Source organism: Stylophora pistillata, chromosome 6, assembly GCF_964205215.1.
Source record: "Stylophora pistillata chromosome 6, jaStyPist1.2, whole genome shotgun sequence".
NCBI lineage: Eukaryota > Metazoa > Cnidaria > Anthozoa > Scleractinia > Pocilloporidae > Stylophora > Stylophora pistillata.
In genome coordinates, this window is record NC_142524.1 from 10371172 (window position 1) to 10396455 (window position 25284).

Here is a 25284-nt window from a genome sequence, read left to right on the forward strand (position 1 = left end):
AGATGAATGAGATAAAGTATGAAATACAGAAGGGCCTAGCCCAGAGTGGAGGGGGGGGGGGGGGGGGCGAGGAAACTCAATTTAACTTGGAAACGAACTATGAGCCCGCGAACACACTGAAATAAAAATGGAGGACAAAGCACTGAATTTGGATACTCCACGATTTTCATCGGAGTTGAGATCCTTACGATGTGAACAGAGCCTCTTAAACAAAACAGATGGATCAGCAAGCTTTTTTCAAGGTGTTTTTTTAATCCAGCTTTATGCGACTTTAAAAAGGGCATCGCACGTTTGCAATCTAGTGGCATTTTGATGCTTTCTTTTGCCTTATGATTTTGAACTGTTATTGTTTCAGGGAATACCCACATGATCGCGGCAGCTTATGGTCCGGCAGAAGTCAGATCAAGTAAAGAACTCATTGATAAGGCTACCCTAGAAGTTGTTTTCAGACCCAAAGTTGGCTCACCAGGTACACCAAAACAGTATGACCACTCTTACATCATTGTTAAGTTTGAAGTCTTAACTAATCTCGGCTCAAAATATCCTAGATTCTAAGGGTGTTTTTCTTTCCTAGGGGTTTGTCACCTATCATTCGTCAAGGAAAATTTAAATGAAAGTAGACAAGAGTGAGACTTTAAGGGCTCTGGGGTAGTCACCTTTCTTGCTCAAGCCTTTAGCGATTTGGGCTCATCAGTGTCATGTGTAATCAAAGATTGATTGAATGATTGATTAGGTCAGCAGCTTGTTTCCTATGATTCTAATTTCACAGGCTGTGCAGAAAAACTTTTGGAGAGAGTTATCCGTAACAGCTGTGAACCAGTTGTGCTTACCTCCAGACATCCCAGATCATCCTTAACAATTGTGGTTCAGCTTGTTCAGGATAGTGGATCAGTATCCTTGTACTTCTTCACTTGGTTAATGAAAGCCTTTTCACAATATTAACATCACAAATGAACTAAACAGAGCCACCTAACTTCACTGACAGATCAAAACTGACCAATCACCACTGACTTACCCCACTGGAGTCTTACAGCCAATAACATCACAGCCCCACTGACCAATCAGTTTACACAAACTGCAGTCATATTTAGTTATTGTTTTTCCTAACTGCTAAAAGTTACTGTCATGTGCAATCAATGCTGCGTGCATGGCTATGATTGATGCTGGTTTTCCAATGAAGTGTTTAGTTTGTGCTGTGTCATGCGCGCTAAGTGAGTCTGGTGACATTCAGCTGGATCCTTCCCTGGAACAAGAAAAGGTGATGGAGAGAAAATTGTGAATGTGATGTTGAGAATTTTTTTGATGAAAATGTTAAAATTTGCCTTACGTAAGGCTGTAGCTTTTTTTGCAACATTTTCTTTGTCAAAAGTGTGAAATGTTACCTGTGATAGAACCTTTTTTCCTACTTTAAGCAGTTTTGTTTAACCCCTTTATATCTTAAGAGTGATCAGTGTCTTATTTCTCTTTACATTTATTTATTACTGTTGAATCAAGCATTAATACCATGAGAATAAGGGACACGACCACCCACTAGAGAGGCTCTAGATCAATAACCAAATTCTCATTGTCAGCACCTTAGAAAATGTGAGACAAAAGTATGGAGACAATTCATACAGATGTTAGAATGTAAAGGGTTAAAGCACCATCAAAGAATGAATGATCTTTGATTTCTTTTCTCACAGGAGGCCTGTGCAGTAATGACATTTGCATTTGACAGTGCCAACAAAAATGTGATGACCTCATCAACCACTGGAAGTTTTACAATACAGGAGGTAAAATATTAATATTCATTTTACTTTTTTGTTGTCATCTTTGTACTATTTTGCTCCAAGATAAAGGGAAAACAGTTCTGTTACTGTTTTGAGGCAAAACGGACTGGAAATGAATTCACCAGATTCTCCTTGTTTGTCAGCACCATTGGAAATGTATAGAGAACAGTATGGAGAATGTGCATACTGATATTAGGGAGTAAAGAGTTGCAGGGTAAAACCATTCCTTAATTACTTCCTTTTCAAAGTATGACAGGTGCTTGGAAGCATGTCGTTCCGCTGCTACTAAGCTAATTGACTTCTTCAGACTGTCTGTGGAGAGGAAGCTTTCCAAGGTAAATTTTCTGTCTACTTGAGCTATTACATTCTTTTTTCTTTTACAAGAACAACTAATTCTAGAGCTTGTATTGAGCATTGTCACCTAAGGTAATTTTATTTGTGATTGGAACTTGAAAACATTTTAAGATGTTTTGTAAGTTATATGCATGTGTGACTTGGAAACATTTTATCAAGATTTCTTACAAGACATTTACATGCATGTGTGACTTGGAAACATTTTAATCAAGATTCTTACGAGACAATTAGGTCCCTATTACACGGGAGAAAAAAAAGATTTTTTTTTTATCTCAGCGAAGTTGAACTCAAGGGCCAGATCTTGGGCTTTCTTTACTGTATGAAGCAAGAAAAATTTCCCAGGTGTTTTGAAGATTTCCCCTGGGAAAACCATGTATTCTCTATGACAATAAATACCCTATTATAAAATTTCTATCAAAATTAGTTCTTAATATATTATAAATTAATGTTTTCTATCAACAGGATGCCAAGTTCATGGACATAAACATTGCATAGTTAATATCTCTGGTATTTAGCTCACGCGGTCCATGGTGGAAAACTGCACAGGAATGTGATTCTGTGCTTAACTGAGTCACATGTGAAGAATGGTCCAGGTTGACTGTTTCTGAATCAACAATGGTCTTCGGTTGAAGGAACAAATAAGGAAGCAAGCTTATGACCATTTTGGTGGGTCAAATGGACTCCACAGTTGACTTGTTGGATCTCTTAGTTGGTTTATGAAAGTACCACAGGGTATTGCTGAGATGAGAGTACTTTGTTATCTGATCCATTTTAAAAAATAGATTTGATGGGTCTCTGCATCTGTTCAGTATTATCACAGATAATCACGGATGATATCAAAATATGGTAAAAACAAAAAGTGGCTTACGAGGCGCAACATTTTGAAGTTGCCTGTGATCTATGTGTGAACAGACCCATGGCAACATGGAATTAAGTTGTTTTATATAATAAAGAGAAAAATAAAATTTTTGATGGTGATGTCGTTTATGCATCTGTCATCTTGATCAAAAGTAAGAATAAATAAAAATGATTCAGCTTATTTTCTTCATCCATTTCTGTAAATACGGAGTTTCGGGTGCCTCATAGAGTATAGAGGGGGTCCTAGTGCCCTGTCAGCTCTTCCAAATGCCCAGATAATGGGCAAAAAAGTTTATGTCTGTCTCTGACATACAATATCAAAATGTTACTTGAAGATGTGGTGGCTTACTCAATCTTTAATTGCTGTGCAAGTATTATGAGCCAGTTACAAATATTAACCCTTTTACTCTCAAGATCTGATTGTGAATTCTCCCCTCTAGCTGCTACACATTTCCTTGTAAATTAGTTACAAGAATTTGGGGTTGGATCAAGATAACTTCAACCTGATAAATTTGGGTATTTCCATTCCTGTTTGCTGGATAATGTATGGATATTTTGGGGAGAATTTGCATGTTAATCACTTCTAGGAGTTTGGCAGGAGACATTAATTTCCCACACACGAGATTACTGTGTGATGGATGTCCTCCCCTGGGGTGGGATGGGTGGGTTAGGACAGCAGGTCCACATCAGCTATTACAGCTGCCAATTAATCAACCCGCTTAAACAAATAAATGAACTTCAACTTCAACAAATTCTTATCTCGACTGCAAATTTTTAGACAAAAATAAACGTGTATATTAACTTGTGTTACTGAAATAAATGTTTATTTTGCCAATATTTTGTGAAACTAGTACTAGACCAATAGTTTGTTCTTTGGTTAAAATTTCCTTATAATCTTCTGATGATGTCTTCTTCTGCTTTATGTGCCTCCATTGCTAAACAATGTCCAAGAATTACTACCCTTATAAGTCTGCCCCATGCGATTTTTTTTCTTGCCCAGGCTGGCAATCATGAGTGGGTAAGATGGGCTAACCTTTCCCATTCCAGTAGCCAATAAGAACACAAGGTTTGCTTCATCTTACCCACTAGGTTGCCAGCTATATAATAAATTGGGGTTATAGTCCCCGTCAATACTTTTCTACTCTGGCACAAGGGCTGAGTTATTCGAAGAATGATGAGCACTACACCATGCTTAACTGCCATGGCAATGAATAGTTCTTTTATGCACTGAAACTTGGGCTAGTTTCAAATGCCACCCAGTGGATTCAAATATAGAACTGTTTCATTTTATTTACAACATGGTACCTATATCTGATACTTATAAATTAATTAGTCATTAATAAATATTTGTGTTTTGAATAAGTTATAACCATGAGACCTATCATCTTATTGGAAATGCACTCTCTAATTTAATACTTACACTAATGATGAAAGGACGTGACATTAGCAATAAATATACTTAAAAAAATTTACACAACTGTTTCCTTCGTCTCTAGCACAATTATTTACAGGATGGCACCATAACAGCAATCTCAGGTAACCTCACTGACCCTCTTGGCCCCTCTTTCCCAAACTGACCACTCTTACCCCACCAAGCCCATCTTACCCCACCAGGCCCCTTCTTACCCCATCAGGCCTCTCTTATCCCACCAGGCCCCTTCTTACCCCATCAGGCCTCTCTTATCCCACCAGGCCCCTTCTTACCCCATCAGGCCTCTCTTACCCCACCAGGCCCCTTCTTACCCCATCAGGCCCCTCTTACCCCACCAGGCCCCTTCTTACCCCATCAGGCCCCTCTTACCCCACCAGGCTCTTCTTACCCCATCAGGCCCCTCTTACCCAACCAGGCCCTCTAACCCTGCTCAGTCTCTTTTGTCTCAAACAGCCCCTTGCTAAAAAATTGACCCAGCCTTTGCTTGTCTATCATCCACTTGAAGCTTTGCTGTCGTCAACTGGAGGCAGAGGAGCTTCTTTTAAGTGACTCTCCTGACCCAGTAAGATTTCAATAAGTTTCATTGTGTTTTGGGCAGTTTTCAGTACTTCTTCCTCAGTTCCAATGGCTGGGTTGAATTCCACTACATCAATCCCAGACAGGCATCCTGTAATGAACAAAAGATGTATCTTAATTCTGAGCATCAGAGGAGAGAGGCAAGGGGAACTTGCCAGTACCCTTCATAGCAGGCACTTCATTCAACAGAGCAACAGAGCAACAGAGCAACAGAGCGAGAGTGACTGAACAGCAAACGCAAGCAGGGGGTAACACATGCAGGAGCTCATGTGTCTTGCTCTCTAATGTGTGTTACTACCAGTTCTAAGCACCTGCCCTCGGTTGTTCAAAGGGCTGATAATGCTATCTAAAGGATAAATCCCTATCCAGTGGATGAATTCTAACAAAACATACTGCACTTTCCACCATACAGAGATTTATCCTGCAAAGAGTGTCATCCATCCTTCAGAGAACCAAGACCAGCTGATTAATTACTTGCTATGAGAAACTGCAATTCCCCAATACCCTCCAACACTGAGGATGACTATGGACCTTACTACATTATATTTGCCAAAAAACATACCTGACTGTGCCAAAATCTGAGCAATGTAAATTCCCTCATCCAGTGTGAGACCCCCTCTCACTGAAAAAAAAAAAGAGGTTCCACAGCTTAAGTTACCAACAACAAGATTGCTCCTTTTCAAGCAAAAAAGACGGTCTGTTTACACTAACAATGAAGCAAAATCCCCACCTGGTGTTCCCGTGCTTGGAGCCTCTTTTGGATCCAAGGAATCAATATCGTAACTTACATGAATCGGGCGATTTCCACTAATAAAAGAACAAAAAAGTAAGGACATTAAAAGGCAATTTTAGAATCTTTAACTCCCCTGAGCCACAGACACATAGCCATTCTCACATCAAAGTACCAACATTGAATAAGACAGTAAAGTCATGAGAGTTAAGGAAATAACTGCAAACTGGAGAAGCTCTTGATTGCTAAACAAATTCTCCTTGTAAGTGAATAGATGGAGAAAGTTTCTATAGAAACTGTGGTGCTGTGTCGGCGGGGGTAACAAGGTAATTTGGTTATATCAACTAAGGTGAAATTGTAAATTGGCCACTGTAAATGTTTAAAAAGCTGATGATTTGAGCATGTGGTGGCCAACTAGAAAGCCTTTGCTACTTTGGCCACCACACAAATTTTTACAATCTGTACTTTATTTATTTTATTCTCACTGTAATCATTTGTTGCAACTTTACTTTTCTATCTATGTTAATTTTATGTAAAATAATAGCGTGAAATAAATGAACCAATGAACCAATTAGCCCTTTGTCAGAGTGAATGACGAAGGGCTAACGCTTGAAATGTCAGCTTTTTAATCATTTTTTTTGGTGGCCAATTTACAATTTCAGCTTAGTTGATAAATCCAAATCTCCTTGTAAGTACTTGGTAAATGTACAGCAACAGTGTGAAGAATATGAATACTGATATCAGGGTGCAAGGGGTTAAAGGAACATATCAAAAAGTTCTCCTCAGTATGAAAGGTCAGTGGGTACGACTTTAATTAATACTTATAACAATAATATAATAATACTTTATTTATACACGTAACACCAAGGAGCTCCTGAGTGCTAATTAAAACATATATGTGTGTACCCACCATCCCACCCTGGGGAGGACATCCACCATACAGTAATCTCGTGCGTGGAAAATTAACATCTCCTACCCCTAACCCTGCAGGAGACGGGACCTCTGGTTTATTTGTCCTTTTCCGAGAAGACTAGAATATCTATACATTTCTTGATATCATAGAAAGGTAGCAAATTCTCCTCAGTTATTTTAAGACCATGAGTATTGGTCCAGCTGAGGCTCGAACCCTCGACCTCCCACACAACACGGCACTCTAACCAATTGAGCTAACCAGGAGGTGGTCCAATTTCCTCACTGAGAAAGGATTCTTAAGTTCACAGCAAAGAAACCCCCACCCTCTCCCCACTTTGCCAGCAGTTGATCAAGTTTCCTTGACATTTGCTGACATCTAATATACTACGTATGATGCACGATCCTCACAGTAGATAGTGCTATTTAAGCAATAGCGAAAATCAGACCTGAAAAATATCAGGCCTGTACGGGACTCGAACCACTGACCTATGCGATACTAGTGCAGCGCTCCACCAATTGAGCTAACAAGCCAACTGGGAGCAGGCTGTTAAGTTGATTCGTAATAAACCCGTGAAAGGGATAAATATATGATAAAATATATGAACTAATATACTCTTAAGAGGGGAGGGGTGCAGTGAGAGTTTAAATTGTCTTTCTTAAAAACACAACCCAGTGACACCATCCTGAAGGATTCAGCATGGGCCTTATCTTAACCAAAGTACAAAGAGGTGACTAACACTACAATGGCATGCAATTGCTGTTGAGATGTCTGTACATTGCAAAAGAACATTAATTAATTTGTTTAATCAACTTACTCAGGATTGATTTTTTCCAGAGCCTTTTCAAGTATGACCCCTATTCCATCTTTGTCAATATCATCAATATTGTATGCAGCAATCCCCAATTGTTCACAGATGTCCCTAGAATCAAAATATATCATAGATATCAAATGAACATGAAAAAAAAAAGGATTATACTACTTTGCTGCAAACTCTTGACTGTATAGACTGCACATTCACCTTCTCATTGCCAATATTGTTGGATACATCATCAATTAGGGATAAAACAGTCAACTCTTTTGGTACACATAATCACCTTTCTTGTGGTTCGACATCTCTGAGTCCAATGTAAGCAATATCCTTTGGAGACAAACTAAAAAGTGAATAGAACAGGTTAATTAAAATTTGAGGCTACTCCCTTATGAGAAATGTAAAACAACAAATTAGCTATTTTCAACTTACAGTTATACTAGAGACTGCAAAGAGATTGAGATCCCTCTGGCCCTTCCCAGAGCCTCATGTCAATAATAATTCTACTGTTCAACACTTTAAAAGTAATTATTTACAAATAACTGAATTGCGAGTTAGATTAACATTGAACTTTAAACCATCTAAAAATGGAATAAGCTGGATTATAATCATATTTATTAGTTAGTTTACAAAATAAACATTTGATACAGTTAAGAAAACGTTAGAATTTCAAGCTACAAAATCATCAGGAAATTCATCAAATATTCCCTCAACAACCACTCCTACGTTGCTCAATATTCATTCATTCCCACTGGCCGAGAGCACAGTACAAGGCGGATATAAATAAAATTAAGTGGTGTCTTTTCCTCACTGAGTCACGCCACATTCCTTCGAATGCATCTCATGGAAAAAAAACTGAACTAACTTTCATCAGCAATCATAACTTACCATGGAGAGCACCATTCATATCCAGGTGGGGAAGGAAACTGCAAAACAAAGATCAAATAAATTTAAAGCAATTGGTACTAAGCATGAATTTGAAAGAAAAAAAATATATCATTAGGCTGTCTCTGATGTCTACATTTTCCTTTCTTTATAACTTTAGAAATTGTTATTAGGGGGAGAGGGTGAATTTATTTTTTATGGAGCTAGCTTAACTAAATCTTAAATATGGAATTCAACTTAACCTGGAAATTGATCAGTGCCTAGTAGAAAACCATAAACACCTGAAATATTTCTGGAGTGTTTGTTGTGTTTTAACCAATCATATCAAAGTTCATGACCTCTGTGCAAACTACAAAACCATCAACTTGTTAGTGAGACTTTCTGAGATTCATATGTATTGATAAAAATGACTTTTTAAAACTGTAACACCAATGCATTCTTTTTTTTGGGGGGGAAGGATAGCTCTACCTCTGGTATGCCATTGATTAACATGGAGAGGGGCATTCCATGAAGATTTCCAGATTTAGTAGTAGTGGGACTGTTGATATCCATGTGAGCATCAACCTGAAAAAGGAAATAAAGAAACAACTATTACAAACAAACGATTTTTAAATTTAATGCACAAGGCCAGCACAATTGCAATGAATGAATACTGTACTGTTTAGATGCATTTGGAAAAAATATGAATAATGTATTTCTTCAAATCAGTGCCCAGGCACTTAGTTAAAAATTCGGCCAAAAGGAGGGGCAGTTACTGGAGGGAGGGCGCTCAATGGAGGAGGGTGCTCATTATTTGCCTGTACTGATTTACCTCCGCTGCAGTTGAAGCTTGAAAAGTCGTAGAGTGGCAATAGAAACAGGTTTTCCTTGTATCCTTACTATTTAAGTAAGTGACAGAATAGTCAAGGGGAGGGGGCAGTGCTTGTTCAAAGAGGGCCCTTGTGATACCATTACTTCAAATAGATATTAATTCGGTAAGAGATGTTTTTATAATTAGAGCTGAAGTCCTAACACTGCAATTAAGACACAAGCTACTTGCAAGGATGTGTACAGACCATTATCATGTTAAGTTCTGTTGCCTTTCAAGAGATTCTTGCACAACGGTCAGATAAAAATAGGGAAAGCTAAGCAAATTATGTGAGTATAACTCCAAACAATGTTCACTGCAAACTAAAATATTTACTAACCCAAAGTAAACCGAGGTCTCTTGTAACAGATGCATGGCCAAAAACTGAACCAACTGATATGCTGTAGAGAAAAAGAACATGAGAAATTAAGCAAGGACATATACCAAGTACTGATGAATAATCATGAATTCAAAATAAAGCCTGGCAGTTGTAAAACTCTTTAACCCTTTACACCCTTACACCAGGATACGCAAGCTCTCCAAACTGTTCTTTATATATTTCATGAGTTGCTTACAAGGAGAATTTGATTAAAATGCAAGAGTTCCTTGAGTTTGCAATCATTTTCTTTAGACAACATAACACTAATTTAATAAACACAGACAAGTACATGATTACTTCTCTAAACACAGTATATTGATAAGATCAACTTTAAAACCAAGATACAATACCAATTGAAATAAAGAGTAGCAAAAATAGCAAGAGGGACCTTAAGCAACCACGACGGTGATGGCAATGAGGACATGGAAAAACAAGGGATCTAATTGGCAGAACATTATAGCTCAGCTCGTGCATTTTGGAACTTTGTACATTTCTTAGCTGTCCTATGCAGAACAACAACCTGAAATCGGCAAAATTTGCGCTGTCTGTGGACCGAAACCACGACGGCAAATTAATTTAATTTCCATTTGGAACTAACGCTACTTCTATACATCATGCTGAAGTTGAGTTGTGGTGCCTTATGAGACAGTAAGCTCATGCAGCCATTTTTGAAATTCTGACTAAGAGTAGAAATTCATTGTTTAATCAAAGTCTTCCTTAGCGTTGCCATGCTGACTGCTTAAGGTCCCTAAGATCTTTTTGGCTACCTGTGATCTCCTCCTATTGTAAGAGAAAGCTTCCCTTCTTGTGTAGCTTTTGCTATTTCTTGGGCAAGCTGGCAGACAAGGGTGCGAAAATAGTCTTACAAAGAGAGTCATTTTATATTTGCAGATTTAATTTAGATCATGAAATATTGATGATGCTTTCATATTTTACCTGTTCACATAAGGGGCTTATCACCCAGCCAAATACAGAGAATTATTCAGTTATAACTTTGAAGAAATCTCTTGCTTAATCATAACGGCTTCAGCTACTTTTTTTTTTATTCCAATGATTAAAGGGGTGGATTTCTAAAGAAACCGTGCTGCTCTATATGTCAGTGTGGAGGTGTGGTAGCCTCATGGTTGGTGCGCTAGACTCTGGATCAAGTGGTCTGGGTTCAAGCCCCGGCTGGGACATTGTGTCGTGTTCTTAGGCAAGACACTTTACTCTCACAGTGCCTCTCTCCACCCAGGTGTATAAATGGGTACCTCCAAATTTAATGCTGGGGGTAACCCTGTGATGGACTGGCATCCCATCCAGGGAGGAGTAGAAATACTCCTAGTCGCTTCATGCTACAGAGACTGGAGTTAAGCACCGGCCTAATGGGCCACTAGGCTCGTAAACGGACTTTACCTTTACCTATATGTTAGTGGTGGGTATTACAAGATAATGTGAATTTATCAACTGAGTTGACAATAAATGTAAATTGGCCACCATTAAAAGTTTCTGAAGCTAAACTCTCAATGGTCATGGCCAATTTACAACTTGACTCAACACAGTTAATAAAATCAAATTATCTTTCACTCAGATGTTAAGAATATTGTCTCTAGTTGTAAATTTACACCAATCCATACTTCTTTTAATGCATTTCTCTTTGAAAACCCTGTTCCTTGACTATAGAATAATGAATTATCTCAAATAAACACCTATGCTCTGATAAGAATTCTCCAGCAAATAAAATGAACACATATTAAGTCTATATAAGTGTAAACATCATGAAATAGGCTTCCTAGAATAATATAACGTTACCAAAGTTAGATTCTCTTGACAACTGATAGGGGTTGCGATGCAGTGTTGGCATAAGGTTTCCTGCTATAATGGGTTTAAATGATTATACCTTTAAAGGAGGTCTTTTAGATTATCACCAACCTTTTTTGCAACAATTCCACACTCTACTGAGTTTTTCACCATCTCACTTGAAACACTATGATTATTAATATGTGGTACAATCATTTCTCCAAAATCTGTTACTTTGTAGCCTGGGAGTTAGAAAATGTGCAAGGATGTTGGTAATTTGGTTACTAAGCTTTTAAATGTCTTTCAATTAAAAGTCCCAAGAGGTTGATTTTACCCAATTTCTCTATTCTGCGGACTAAGCCTTGTTTCCTCAAACGAACTGGTCCTTCTTCAACACCCTTCCTTGGCTAAAAAAGACAACATGAAAAGAACCATCTTCATCTTTAGAAAAGCTTTTTAATGTTAAATGTCACAAGAATAATTTTTTATATGCACAAGGATTTAACTGCCCAGTCGGATCATGCTTCACTAGCTGAACCACCAGGATGTAACTCGTGGTGAAAGGTTAAATTTGAGACTTTCAAGATTCCATGGATCATGTTTACTGTAGCTAACTATTCTGGTGTTCGGTCTTTTCATCCAAGAGTCTTTTAGTCCGAAAGTCTTTTCATTCCAGTCTTTTCGTCCAAGTCTTTTCGTCCAAAAGTATTTTCTATTATACTTTACTAAAAACTGGATCATTGAACAATGCAATTCAAGACTTTTTATTGGCTTAGCCATTTATGGTATATGAGCCAATATACCATAATCTAATATCTCTACATTGTAACATCCAGTTTCTTCTTAAAAAATAAAGTCAAGAAGGTTTGTCTAATATCTTGGGGGCATTTTTTTTAATAAAACAATTATTCCACTCGCGCTTGTTGGACATGAGATGATTAAAGCCACCTCGGCGCTACGCACCCCGTTGGCCATCTACCTCATATCCAATGTGCGCTCGTGGAATAATTGTTAAATTGATAAGGCTATACATAAAACTTATCCGTGCGAGCCGTTGCCCTTTTGGTTTAACAATCTTTGTTTACGAATTCAACGCCATGAATTTAATACACAGAGAATGAATGAAGTTGTAACGCAATATATTTCATTAAATAGTAGCAAAAATGAAGACTTGCTTGCCGTTTAATTATTCCATGCGAAAGAAATGGGAAGATTAGGCTCGTTGTTAAGCGTCTATTGGGCGTACGAGGCACCGAAGTGTAACATCACCTACGTGTCCGACGTACCCAAGTGGCGGCGGCTCGCAACAGCTTCTTTATATATATAGCCTTATCTAGCCTTCTAAAAGTTATTTCTTTGCTTCGAGAAAAGACTTAACGAGTAAACAAACAGACTTAGGTGAAAATACTTTTAGACGAAAAGACTTGGACGAAAAGACCATAATTCCTTTTCTCGTCCCATATCTGAATAGAGAAGCTCCTACTTTCCTATTGGCTGAATGGATCCTTCGAATGCATCTAAACACGAAAACAACAAGACCTTAATGGTTCATAGGCTACTTTCCTCTTCCATCTCCAAACTTCTTAAAAAAGTCATTTGTCACGAGTCATCTAAGTGACAGATCACCTGTTATCCTTCCTCGATCGAAAGGCTTTCGTGCGTGAAAAATTCGTCAACTGTTCGACTTACACGGGGAAAATGACGGGGAAAATGCGAAAGGAAAATTGCTTTTGTTTTGACACTGCGGGACTGCTATATTTCGAGTAAACACAGGCAACTACAGTAATAGTTGGATCGTCATAATCCCATTAATTAACTATAAACGTTTTCTAGTAAACAAAAACTGTTTTCACCTGTCCGCCTGAAAAGGGAACCCCAATCAAAAATAACTCTTGCTGTTTTCCTGAGTAACACGATCTGGCAGTTTTCTTCGCGATGGGTCGTACACAAAACTGACGTGTAATTCTGCATACATTCATCGTAAACACAGAACTCAATAGTACACATCTGATTATGTAAGCTTTACCATCCCGTCTCACACTCTTCATATGGACCCCGTTCCAAGTCTCCTCGTTTTCTTCGAAACTGTGGAGGGGACTGCAGGAAGGATCATTTTCTTCTCGGATTCATTTATGTATTCCAAGATCTACCAAAATTAGGATATAACTGCATCTATTTAAATTTCTTAAAAGTTATCTTCCTTAATCAAACCACAGGAAGTTCTATTTTATAAACAAGCTCGTTGAGTTTCATTAATCACGTTCCTGCCTACTCCAGACAGTATACAAATTTGCTCCCTTAATTTGCTTGGGGGCCATGCAAACAAGTAGGTAAGGCTACTAAGCACTGAGATAAAGTTTCTGCTGTGAGGCATGTTTTAAAGCGAAAAATCAACTTTCAGCAAGAAAAAAGCTTTATTATGGGCTTGAAATCTTCAATACTTCTGCACGAAGAAGATATCGAAGAACTGCAAAATGAGACTGGTTGTAAGTTGAAAGAATTTTACCGGCAAATGGCGAATACATAGTGCTCTCTCTTCGGATGTACATTTATGGATTATAATGTTTTTTATTACCATTTGTCACTTGATCAAATGTTTGATCGTTGTCTCCTCAGTTTCTTCCAATCAAATAAGAAGACTCTACAGCAGATTCAAAAGTCTTGATAAAGCAACAAAAGGCACGCTAAGGTTTGTTAAATGTGCGGATCTCGAACCATTCGTTTTTGATATATATACAGTCAAATGTTTTCTCTTTGATTAACAGTCGTGCAGATTTTATATCTATACCTGAGTTGGCCATCAATCCAATTGGTGAAAGGATTATAGATGCCTTCTTCATGAACGAAGATAGCAAGTAAGTTCTATAAGATAGCAATTACTTTGTTTCTTTAAAAGCGTCAGCAGATATCAAACTAAACGTCTTGTTCTGGTCAATGGTGTAAGCCCCGTTATCCAATTTCAAACTCTAGCAAAATTCTTGAGTGTGACTGGTTATCACCAGCCTGATTTGAGCACTAATAGCACAGTGTATGCATCATGACTCAACACTGAGTAAAGACTCAACCCTTTCACTGCCGCTAGTGACCAAGACGGAATTTCTCCTTTCCGTAGCAATACAATATCTATCAGACAAGGGATGAGAACAAGGAAAAAATTAATATCAATTAGGGGATAACTAGTTGATCCAGTACTAAATTCTCTGAATTAATGTTATGATAATTATATGACAGACAGTAAGGAGAATTACTATAGAGATCTCAGGAGTGAAAGACTTAAGTAGCTTGCTTATTTATTGAATGGGAAAGAATAGCTCAAAGACCAAAATCTGAATGACAGACTGTAAGAGACTTGATTACTGAGAAAACCTATTCAAGAGGTACGTCTGTCTACTAAATACAATAATTACCTTTAAATAATATTTTTTCTTAGGGAAAGTGGAGAAGAAACCTGCAACTTCAGACAGTTTGTGAGAACCTTAGCGCATTTCAGACCATTTGAACAATCAAAGGAAAACCCTCTTAACACCAGAGAGAAGAAACTTCAATGTATGTTGGGTTATATTCACCTGAAGATATATGTGAAATGTCTTTCCTTTAGTTAAGTTCCTTTGCAACATGGAAAATATCAATGAAGTGTGTTAAATTTTATGTTTTTGTGTCTTTGTTAAGTATCAGCTTTTTTTTTTTATCAGTGCTTGTGTTCGAAGGTATTCACTGGGGAATTTGAAATTCAAGGCATTCAAACTGAAAACTTCTTGCTTTTTGATGCAGGCTAACCATCCTGTGAACGAGATGCAATTTGTCAGAGGAGTTCATCCATTTCTAAACTTTACAATGATTCAATCAGTGCAAAGGTTTTTTTTTTGAAGAGCCCCTCTAACTCTACATACAAGAAGGCTAGAATTTAAGACTTAGTTGATGCTCTCAATGTTGTCGACTGTAATAACTTTATCAGAGACTTTTGGTAAAGATGCAGTTAAAGATCAAATTAAAACACATTGATTTGCACTTAGTTAAATGTATTCTCACTTTGCAGTTACCTTCAAGATCTATGATTTGGACAATGATGGGAAAATATCCAAAGATGATCTCATGCAGGTACAGGGCCTTCTTTTCTACAATTATGAAATACTTAGAGTATAGCCACCAGTAGTGTGGCCAGCTTGTAGGCCGGTAGGCCCGGCCCTACAAGTCTTTTTCCACCCACTTGACTTTTATAATTATATGTCTTGCAAATGTTGAAACAGATGTTTGATAAGTGTCAACCCAAGGTTAAATTTGAATGCAGGTTTCTTCATTCCTCTGTTCAAAAGCCTTTCTGACATAATTTCCTCTATTATATTAAGAGCATTCAATGATCAAATTCTAGACAAAAAGAATTCATTATTAATACTAATTAAAAGTTTCTTTAAATTTAAAGTTTCCAGATTTGAAATCAGTTTTGACACCAACCCTGGGTTTTCGTAACCCAGCTTTGAACAACCCAACCCTGATCGTCACCAAATTCTCCTTGTAGTTATCAGAGGAAATATAAAGTAAACAGTGCGGAGAAAATAAATACCAATGTGAGGGTGTGAAAGGTTTAGATCCTTCAAGTGAAGGCAAAAAGGACTGTTGTTGGTGGTAATCAGTGTTAGAGGTTTTGACAATCTAAACAGATGTCATCAACACAGTCATGGATGAATATTAATAGGAGTTGATGATTGTTATTTTCAAGGTCCTTCACATGATGGTCGGCAGAAATATCAGTGATGAACAACTTGGTGGGATTGCTGACCGTGCAATAAGTGATGCGGATTTAGATAAAGATGGTGTCATTTCATTTGAGGAGCTGAAGAGAGTAAGTGAATATCTGATGATATTAGTCTTAAGAAGTGCTGTTCAAGGCTACCCTGAAGGCTAAAAATTGTGCACTATCTAGCTGACAGTATGGCTTTTTGCTCAGTACATTATGAATACTTGATATATATTAGGCAGTGATCAAAGAGGACTTTTTTTGTGTTTACACAGCCCCATCTAACTGTGAAGAGGGTGGGAGAATTTGCCGTAGTTATACTCAAACCTCAAATGTGCAAGGGTTTTCAAAACTTTTCAACCCCTAAGTGTTAAATTTAGGCTATTATTTTATGCAAAGAATGAGCTTCTAGTGCTTCGTAAGCACAAATAAAAAATGTCACTACTTTGCTTTCATACTGTAGACAAACCTGTCGACCAGCGAGAGCATGCTTAGAATCTCATTTCTTAAATTCAAACCAATGTGCTTCACCTTTTTACTCCCTAGATCTCATTCAGGACTTCTCCTTACTTTCTGTCATATAATTCTTATCGTGTTAGTTTGGAGAACTTAGTTTGGGTCAATTAAAAATCCCCTAATTGATATTTGTCTTTATTCTCATTATTTGTTTGCTGGATTTGTATTGATATTGTAAGGAGAAATGCTAACTTGGTCACTCATGGGAGTAAAGGATTAATTTTCTGTCTTCTTCTAGGTACTGGAAAATGTAGACATGAACTCTAAGATGAGCATACGTTTCCTGGCTTGAATTCTTGAATCAGATGTGACAAAGAGAGAATTTTAATGTCAGTGTTTAGTTATGCAATGATGTTTTGTTATTTAACAACTGTGTAACTGTACATGAAGACTGAAGTGTAATTTTTCAGATATTTAAAGCTCTATGTTGATAGAGGTTTTTGTATTTTTCTAGACAAGTGTAATTGAATTTACATGTTGCTAAGTATTGTTGTGTAGGTCAGGCATTAACTTATTCATAGTTTTTTTTTAAGGAGAAAGTCAAGCACTAGCATTGGTAGGGGTGAAGAGTAATACATCTGGCTCATTTGTTTAAGATGGGAGTGAAATAGACTTACCAATACTTATTATCTATCAAAGATTTTTGCTGGTGCATGGTTGGTCTAAATGCATCACATGACTGAATACTCCCCTTACTAAAGCTGGGGGATATCTGAGGATATACCTCAAGTGATATTCCCCAGTTTTTAAACCTTATCTCGACTGCAAAACATCTTTAAAGTTTAATCTGAGATGAAGAGAGTGCTTGGTGGTTGTTATAGAAAAGGGGCTTGACCTTTTTGTTCATAAAGTTGTGCCAGAGAACACTGAAAAGTGAACACCTCTCACAGTAAACAGTAAGCTGTTCCTGGACATTTATTCCCACATGTTGCAAAAGTATTTGAAGGATAATAGACAAAATAGCTTCCACTTGGCTCAAATTTGTCCTTGGACATAATCGGTTCCTTGAAGTTCACAGTTTTCCTTAAGCCTTGCTCTTGCAAATCTGTTCTCATCTCAGAACAAATAGTGTTTGCGAACAAATATCCTAGCATGTTTTTGCACCAAATGGAGGCTATTGTTTATATATTGCACTTTCAAATAATATAATTATTGTCAGCAAAAGGATACATTACCTCTGACTTAAAACTTTTCATGAATTGGGCATCAGTTTAAGATGTTTTCTGCTGATTTTTTTTATATAAAAAGAGAGATGAAATTTGATTGATAAGTGAGACCATTAAAAGCTGGAGCTGTCTTCATCATCTTTTTTTAGTGTAACCAAGTTGCTGGCTTGTATATATCAAAATATGTTGCAATTCAAAATGTAGTATTTTCTGTTTACAACTATAAAAAGGAAGGAAAAAAAAAATAAAGGTATAAAATATAATTACCATTAGGTAACCTTTTTTTCTCAACATCATCTTCTCTCCCAACAGTCAACAAACAATTCCCACATCATTTTTGCTCGCACCCATTGAATGTTTTTTTTTTTCATAGCAAAGAGTTCTGCTCATCTTACGTTTCCTTCTCTTTTTAAGGTGGGGTTTGTTTCACCCATTACAAGGGTGACCACTGTCAATACAATGAGCATGAGACTTCTTTTTATACAAATAAATTATACACAGTTTTAAACTAATGGAGAGAAAAAACTCTCACAATTTCTACTGTTACTATTGCATGTACATATTGTCCCTGATTACATATATCTTATTAACCAAGCGCGAGGGCTGTACTGGGAGAATATCGGCCTGAGGTCTTAACAGTACGGATCGAGCTCAGCGAGGTCCGTACAAAAAAGACCAAGGGCCGATATTCTTCCAGTACAGTCCTGAGCAAGCTTGGTTAATAAGAGATTTATTATATGACTGAAGATCAAAGGGACACAAGTGCGGAATTATTTGGGACCATTTGGGACAGTGCCCGGTCCAATACTGAAAGAATATTGACCTGCAATAGAGCATTTTGATTGGTTGATTTTAGTTATTGGCCCTCTGACTGCCTGAGTCGTGTAACAAAATATTTTCTTCACTTTGGAGATCTCAATCTTGATTATGGCCAGAATTTCAGTGTTGTAGGTGAAGAAATATGAATTGTTTTAATTTATTTATCAATATACACAAAAGAAAGGACATTTGTATTAAAATTTATTTCTATCCATTGCCAACTAGGCCTAGAAATTCCTAAATTTGTGCCTATCTCTACATGATTTGATTGATTACATGCTATTCAAAGCTGAATAAAATTAATGATAGTAATTTTAAAGGAGATTGTTAAACTTTGGGCAATTCATGGCTAATACAAAAATCTTTTATGTGGATCATTTTCAGATCATGTCAATCGATTACATCCTTAATCTTGTAAGCCCTTTTTTCATATTTCCATTTTTTAAACCCCCCCCCCCCAAAAAAAAAATTTGATCTAGGTTTCCTTCACTAGGAAGATTATTTGGTATTTTTCCAGAGACTTCTCAAAAGATACAGAAAGGAAATACGAGATTAAGTGCAGCTCATTCATTATGTTTGTAATTTTGCAGATCAGCAATTTTTCAATAATTGTACACTACACATAAACCTTTACCACAAGCAATAGTCTCCTCTGCAACAGTAAGGATTCATTTAATGATAATTACAGTTCAAAACTACACTAAATTGTTTTGTTTCATTAACCTGGCTGATGAATACTTTTAGTAATTTATGTTGCACTCACTTTGATCTATTGAAGTAAGTTTTGATTTACCAAAATATGGATTGTAACTCTAACTATTAATATGACAAAAGCATTGTGGATTTCTTGGCAATAATGACAATTTTCTGTTTGAATATGTACATTGTAAGAACTAGAAAAATGTTTGACCTGTGGATTGTAAAGTGAATGCAAAGCATAATGTAAAGGAAAGGAAAAATTATTTTTTCTTTTTCTTAAAAAATCTTATGTACACCACAGCTCCAAGGATGGCTAATTCAACAATGATGATGCATAACAGGATCAACTTGTTTGTTGCAACTCTAAAAAGGAAAAAAAAAATTGTAGAGTTCTCACATTTTAAATAAGACATGTTTTAGAGTGAGTGATTATCAGGATTAAAATAAAAGTTATTTGGTATATAGTTTATATCCAGGGCTTTAAATTGGTTTGTTTACCAGTATATCACCATCTTTTCATTTTCAGCACTTTTTAAGAACCATTTCACTCCCAAGATCTCTTAGTAATTCTCCTTACTGTTTGACATACAACTCTTATAATACCAGTTCTGAGAATCAACCAATAATCCCCTGAGTTATATTCTTCCTTGTTCTCGTCAACTGCCTGTTTGACTTTACATTGTTATTGTTATGAGAAATTCTGTCTTGGTCACTCATAGGTGCTAAAGGGTTAATACAGATGATTGACAAGTTTAGGTCAATTTAGATACAATTTTTTCAAGGTCTAATTCAATTCTTTCTAAATCCATTCTCTTTACACAGTGTCTTTACTCTTTGCTGTCTAAAAACACCTTGAAAAGTTGTCAATTTTTTTCTCAAGTTTTCAAAAACTATCCAAGTTTTCAAATTTCACACCTCCTTAGGAACGCCTGCCCCCGAATTGTTAGGATACCTGCCATCTCTACCACAAATCATGAGAAAACCTATCTAAAAAAAAAAAAAAAAAAAATTTTACCTAAAAATCTCCTCACCTGATTGCCATACTATTCAAAATTCTTCTGCTTTTTCCTAAGTCCTGATCAACATCCTTGAGCTGACAAATTAAAATAGAAACTACAAGTCAATTGTGCAATTAGCTTGTGCAAACAACAGTTTTGATCCGTAGTTGGTATGTTTATATACCCTTACAGAAAGATTGTCTTCAAATATTTGTAAAATATGTACTTGAGAGATATGGCCTATCCAGCCTGAGCACATCCCTGTTTCTGTAGCATGAAGTGACTAAAAGCAATCAGACACATGCATCCCCCCTTGATGGGTTAAAAGTCCATTGCAAGGCCCCCCCCCCCATCATTTCATCGGGCTTCCCTGTAAATACACCACTACCCATTTATACTCCTGGGCCATGTTGTTCAAAGTTCAGGGTTAAGGTAACCCCAGGTTAGTGTAAAATCTGATTTCAGATTTGAAAGCTTTGAAAGAAAATTCAGTGTAAATCTTTTTGTCTAGACTTTGATTATTGGATGCTCTAAAAAGAATAGAGAAAGCATCTTAAAAAGGCTTTTGAAGAAGGGAATAAAGAAACCTGCATTAAAATTTAATCTTGGGTTAGCGTTAATCAGCCTTTGAACAACTGGGCTCTGGTTGGAGAAAGGCACTGAGAGAGTGGTGTGTTTTACCCAAGAACACAACACAGATGTTTATGCCTGTGTGATAAGTTATGAGGTAAATACACAATAGTTGATATTTCAGTGCACTATTCTGCCTTCTTTCTTTACCACACAAGTCCTTGATTTGAATTTCTTTCTTTCATGATTCAACTAGCTTGCTTGCAGGCGGTAGTTGATATGTGCAAGATTCAGTGCAGAGAATATATTTGGTTGCCATGTTGGACGGGCAGAAGATCCGGGACGAGTGACAAAGCAAGGGGGGGAGGGTGTTTCCAGCTTTCTCCCCTCCCCCTCCCCTCCCTTTGTCACTCATCCCAGATCTTCCATCTGTCTAATATAGTGCATGAATATGTTTGGCGTGCTGAATCTTGAACACTGCCTGCAAGCAGGCTATACTTCAATATACTCTGTGTTTTTTCTTTTCACAGGGATCATTCTACCTTAAACCAAGGGCTTCAATAATTTTTTAGATAGGTGGCTGCTAATCAGTGTAATATGGTGGCTGTGCATGGAAAGGGGCCCTAAGGCAATACCCAAAGACAAGGACCTGCTTGCTAGCTTAGCAGATGACATTGAGACATCCTAGAGGGGTTGGTAGGCAGCCAGAATCTGCTTTTATTGAAACACCTTTTAAACCATGCCCAGTCAAATATAGAGGCACAAGTTCTCCAAATAGATGAAGGGTATGTTGCCACAATAAAAAAATCAAATTTCCATGCCATGATATTGTGAATAAGCAGAACTTATTACATGACTCAGGCAGTCAGAGGGCCAATAACTAAAATCAACCAATCAAAATGCTCTATTGCTGGTCAATATTCTCTCAGTATTGGACCAGGCACTGTCCCGAATGGTCCCGAATGATACCGCACTTGTGTCCCTTTGAACTTCAGTCGTATAATAAATCTCTTATTAACCGAGCTTGCTTGGGACCGTACTGGAAGAATATCGGCCCTCGGTCTTTTTTGTCCGTACTGTCAAGACCTCGGGCCGATATTCTCCAAGTACGGCCCTCGCGCTTGGTTAATAAGATATATATAGTGGTTGAACTGTTATCCCTACCCTGCCTCTTGTTCTAACAAGAGATTCCCGCTGATCTCCAAGTTCATCAATGATTTCTCCACCAATTTGTTCTGCAATTAATATTAGAATACAAAATGAGCCACATTTCCTTTATTAGATAATCTCACACTCCTACAGAAAAGTAAACAAAATTAGGAGATGACATTTCACAAAAACCAAGACTTAAAATGGTACAAAAATTCATATCTGAAATCAAGGTTTTCATTCTGAAATGGAACAATAAGAGAAGAGTGTACAAACAAGAGAATGCTCTCTCCCTCCCCCCCCCCCCAAAAAAAAATTAGATCCAATTGTCAATTCTCTCCTCTAGCTGCTGTATATTTCCTTGTAAATAAGTACTAGAATTTCAAGTTAGATGAAGATAACAAATTCTACCTGATAAGTTTCAGAATTCTCTTTACCTGTTTGGTGGATAATGTAGGAATATTATTGGGAGAAGTTGCATGTTAATCACCTCAGAATGCTGCATAGTAGCAGCTAGACATTCTGTAATCACTGTTGCCAAATTAACACCATGGAAACTGTTTATATTCACACTCAGATAACTGTATGACTGGGAGTAAAACACTTGGTATGTTTATTATTAGGTTCAAAGTTGGAGTGTTATGTAACTCACCAGTCTCCACAGCAACCCTTGTTGATCTTGCAATACTTTCTGAGGCTCTGTTCAGCATATCTGTACCTTGCCTGACTTTGCTTTTCTGAGGAGCCTATAACAAACATATAGAGTAAAGTAAGCCTTCATTTTGTAAAACAGTAATCAGCATATTTGATCCAAATAAACCATACCAGAATTACAAGAGAGAGACAACATAGCCTTAACATACCACAGGATCTTCATCTAAAAGTTCTTCTCTTCCAAACGTCACATTGACCTGTCCTTTTGGCTTGCCCTACCAAAATAATAACATTAAAAAAAATCATCCTAGTACATTTCTTTAGAGAAATTGTCTTGTAAGAATGAATGCAACACAATGGCCTGGTCTGGGCTTACACAGAGTCAGTCAACTTATTAAGTTATAAAACCCACATCTCTCGAGTCATGAATGTAACAAAATGTTTCAGTCAAGTTTTAAGGAAAAAATTAACAGCATGAAATATCCTAGAGCACTAATTACAGGGACTACTTTCATTGCTCTTACCAAATCTCTTCTAAGTTTATCAAAATCTCTCCTATAATTGCGTATCCTGGACACCATGGAATTTCTGTAGCTTACTGGGGCTATACCAGCTTGCTCTTCCATTTCTTCCAACTAAATGAAAATAATTGGCTGGCAATCAACATACAATATCTTTCTATGATAAAAAAAACTATGTTATTAAATCGCAAGGGTTTCAAGGCATTCACCATTTCTAGGATACTAACTCTGGTAGTAATTGTAATGGTAATAAGTTTATTGAACACTCCCTAAATGGGTTTTTCAGTGAACAGTACAATACAACAAGAATAAAAGATATACATATATAGTTAACAATTATTCCACAAGCGCGCGTTGGATATGAGATGATACATAGCCAAAGAGACACGTAGTGCCAAGTTGGCTATAATCATCTCATATCCAATGCGCGCTTGTGGAATAATTGTTTAACTAAAAACGTTAAATTAAATTATTAAATTTTATTAAATTTTTAGCTCCCTTTTAATTTTAAGCTGACACGTATGCTTGCCATATTTGTAGATTATGGTATATTGGCTGATATACCATAATGGCTAAGCCAATAAAAAGTCTTGAATTGCATTATCCAATGATCTAGTTTTTAATAATAAAAAATATTAAACTAAATGTTAAAAACTATTTTGCTGTAAGAAACTCATTCAACATCTTTGATTTTAAAGTTTTCTTAAAGTTAGTGAGTTCATTACACATTTTCAAATCACTGTCTCACGAGTTCTATAGTTTTGCCATCCTATAGTGAAACGATCTCTGACTGGCAGCGGTTTTTAAATAAAGGAATGTTAAGTTGTTGGGAGTTTCTTGTTATTCTATGTTTACTATGTTTAACCCTTAAGCTCCCACAGTCTGATTATTAATTCTCCCCACAAGGTGCTAGATGTTTCTTTGTACATTAGTTACAAGAATTTCATGTTAGATCAAGATAGCAACTTCTACCTGATAAGTTTGAGTATTCTCGTTATCTGTTTGCTGGATAATGTATGGATATTATAGAGAGAAGTTACATGTTAATCACTGTGGCACTTTAAGGGTTAGCCTTTGTTCACCATAACACCAGTGACCATATTCTATACACTCTTCACTGTATCCTTCCAAAGTTTAACCCTTTGACTCCCGTGAGTGACCAAGACAGAAATTCTCATTACAATATCAATACAATATCAATCAGATAAGTGATGAGAATACAGTTAGCCCAATGGATAGTGCACTGGACTGTTGTGCGGGAGGTCGAGGGTTCAAGCCCTGGCTGGAACAACACTCAAGGTCTTAAAATAATTGAGAAGAATTTGCTTTCTTTTCAAAACAACTTCTGTCTGATAAGTTTTAGTAGTGTCATAACCTCTTTGGTGGAATATGTGTGGATATTAGAGAGAGAAGTTACTTGTTAATCACCTGTGGGAGTTAAAGGTTTAACTTAGACATCTAAAAAATGTCCATGAGAGCTCTTACTTTTCAACTCCCGACAGCGCTTCCACAAGAACACAAATTAGTTTCTTGCCCCACCGTTCCCTCTCTAACTGGTAATTTTACCTTGTTATCAAAATCAATTCAATAAAATTGCTAAAACACGAGGTTAAAAACAGGAAAAAGGAATATTTTGTGGAAGACGATCTTGAAAAGAATATCGCGCTGCGCTGAGTGTATGAACTGGCACACGAAAAATTTAGCTATAAAATAAACCTTGAGTCATTTTCCAAAATTAACCTTGTAAAATACTCACAATTAGGTTTGCATCTTCGATGTTCTTTTCGACTTCCCGGACAGCGCTCTTCCGCGATTCTAAGATAATGAAATTTCAATTTTGCTCAAAAACGACGCTAAATTTAACTCATAATACACGGACATAATGAGAGAAGTTAGACAAATGACTAGTTACCTCCAGTAAGTCTTGGAATTTTGTTGCTTATTTTCGAACTTATGTCCTCATAGAGATTTTTAAGTTCATCCTCAAGGTCTTCAAATTTTTCTGAAGACATTATACCACCCTAACAAAGACAAAAATGCTATCTTACTATTACCAAATCTTGTGACTTCTTAAAATCCCAGAAAGCGAAATCCGCCCGCAAGGGTATTGTGTCAGTGTGCAATGCC

General features: G+C 36.9%; 4 protein-coding genes across 4 annotated transcripts; 2 read left to right on the plus strand and 2 right to left on the minus strand.

The window, feature by feature from the left end:
• Positions 1–87: 87 nt before the first annotated feature.
• Positions 88–3092, plus strand: LOC111341509 (exosome complex component RRP46). The gene is made up of 7 exons (XM_022948493.2): positions 88–242; positions 356–469; positions 770–891; positions 1118–1258; positions 1683–1772; positions 2018–2104; positions 2586–3092. Exons 1-7 carry the CDS (start codon positions 128–130, stop codon positions 2616–2618), a joined length of 702 nt encoding a protein of 233 aa, XP_022804228.2. The 5' UTR covers positions 88–127; the 3' UTR covers positions 2619–3092.
• A 691-nt stretch (positions 3093–3783) lies between these two features.
• LOC111341497 (arginase-1) lies at positions 3784–13379 on the minus strand. Its single transcript, XM_088724480.1, has 12 exons — positions 13184–13379; positions 11665–11737; positions 11463–11572; positions 10319–10386; positions 9513–9573; positions 8794–8889; positions 8329–8366; positions 7727–7783; positions 7447–7551; positions 5720–5796; positions 5552–5611; positions 3784–5080 (listed from the first exon to the last, which is right to left on the minus strand). Exons 1-12 carry the CDS (start codon positions 13376–13378, stop codon positions 4905–4907), a joined length of 1116 nt encoding a protein of 371 aa, XP_088580606.1. The 5' UTR covers position 13379; the 3' UTR covers positions 3784–4904.
• Positions 13380–13655: 276 nt separating this feature from the next.
• Positions 13656–19734, plus strand: LOC111341517 (calcineurin B homologous protein 1). Its single transcript, XM_022948502.2, has 7 exons — positions 13656–13816; positions 13947–14019; positions 14096–14185; positions 14761–14876; positions 15367–15428; positions 16048–16170; positions 16820–19734. Exons 1-7 carry the CDS (start codon positions 13750–13752, stop codon positions 16871–16873), a joined length of 585 nt encoding a protein of 194 aa, XP_022804237.1. The 5' UTR covers positions 13656–13749; the 3' UTR covers positions 16874–19734.
• On the minus strand, positions 18751–25268 carry LOC111341518 (vesicle transport through interaction with t-SNAREs homolog 1B). The gene is made up of 8 exons (XM_022948504.2): positions 25070–25268; positions 24914–24972; positions 23161–23271; positions 22846–22911; positions 22635–22728; positions 21998–22068; positions 20297–20358; positions 18751–19628 (listed from the first exon to the last, which is right to left on the minus strand). Exons 1-8 carry the CDS (start codon positions 25167–25169, stop codon positions 19526–19528), a joined length of 666 nt encoding a protein of 221 aa, XP_022804239.2. The 5' UTR covers positions 25170–25268; the 3' UTR covers positions 18751–19525.
• Positions 25269–25284: the final 16 nt, after the last annotated feature.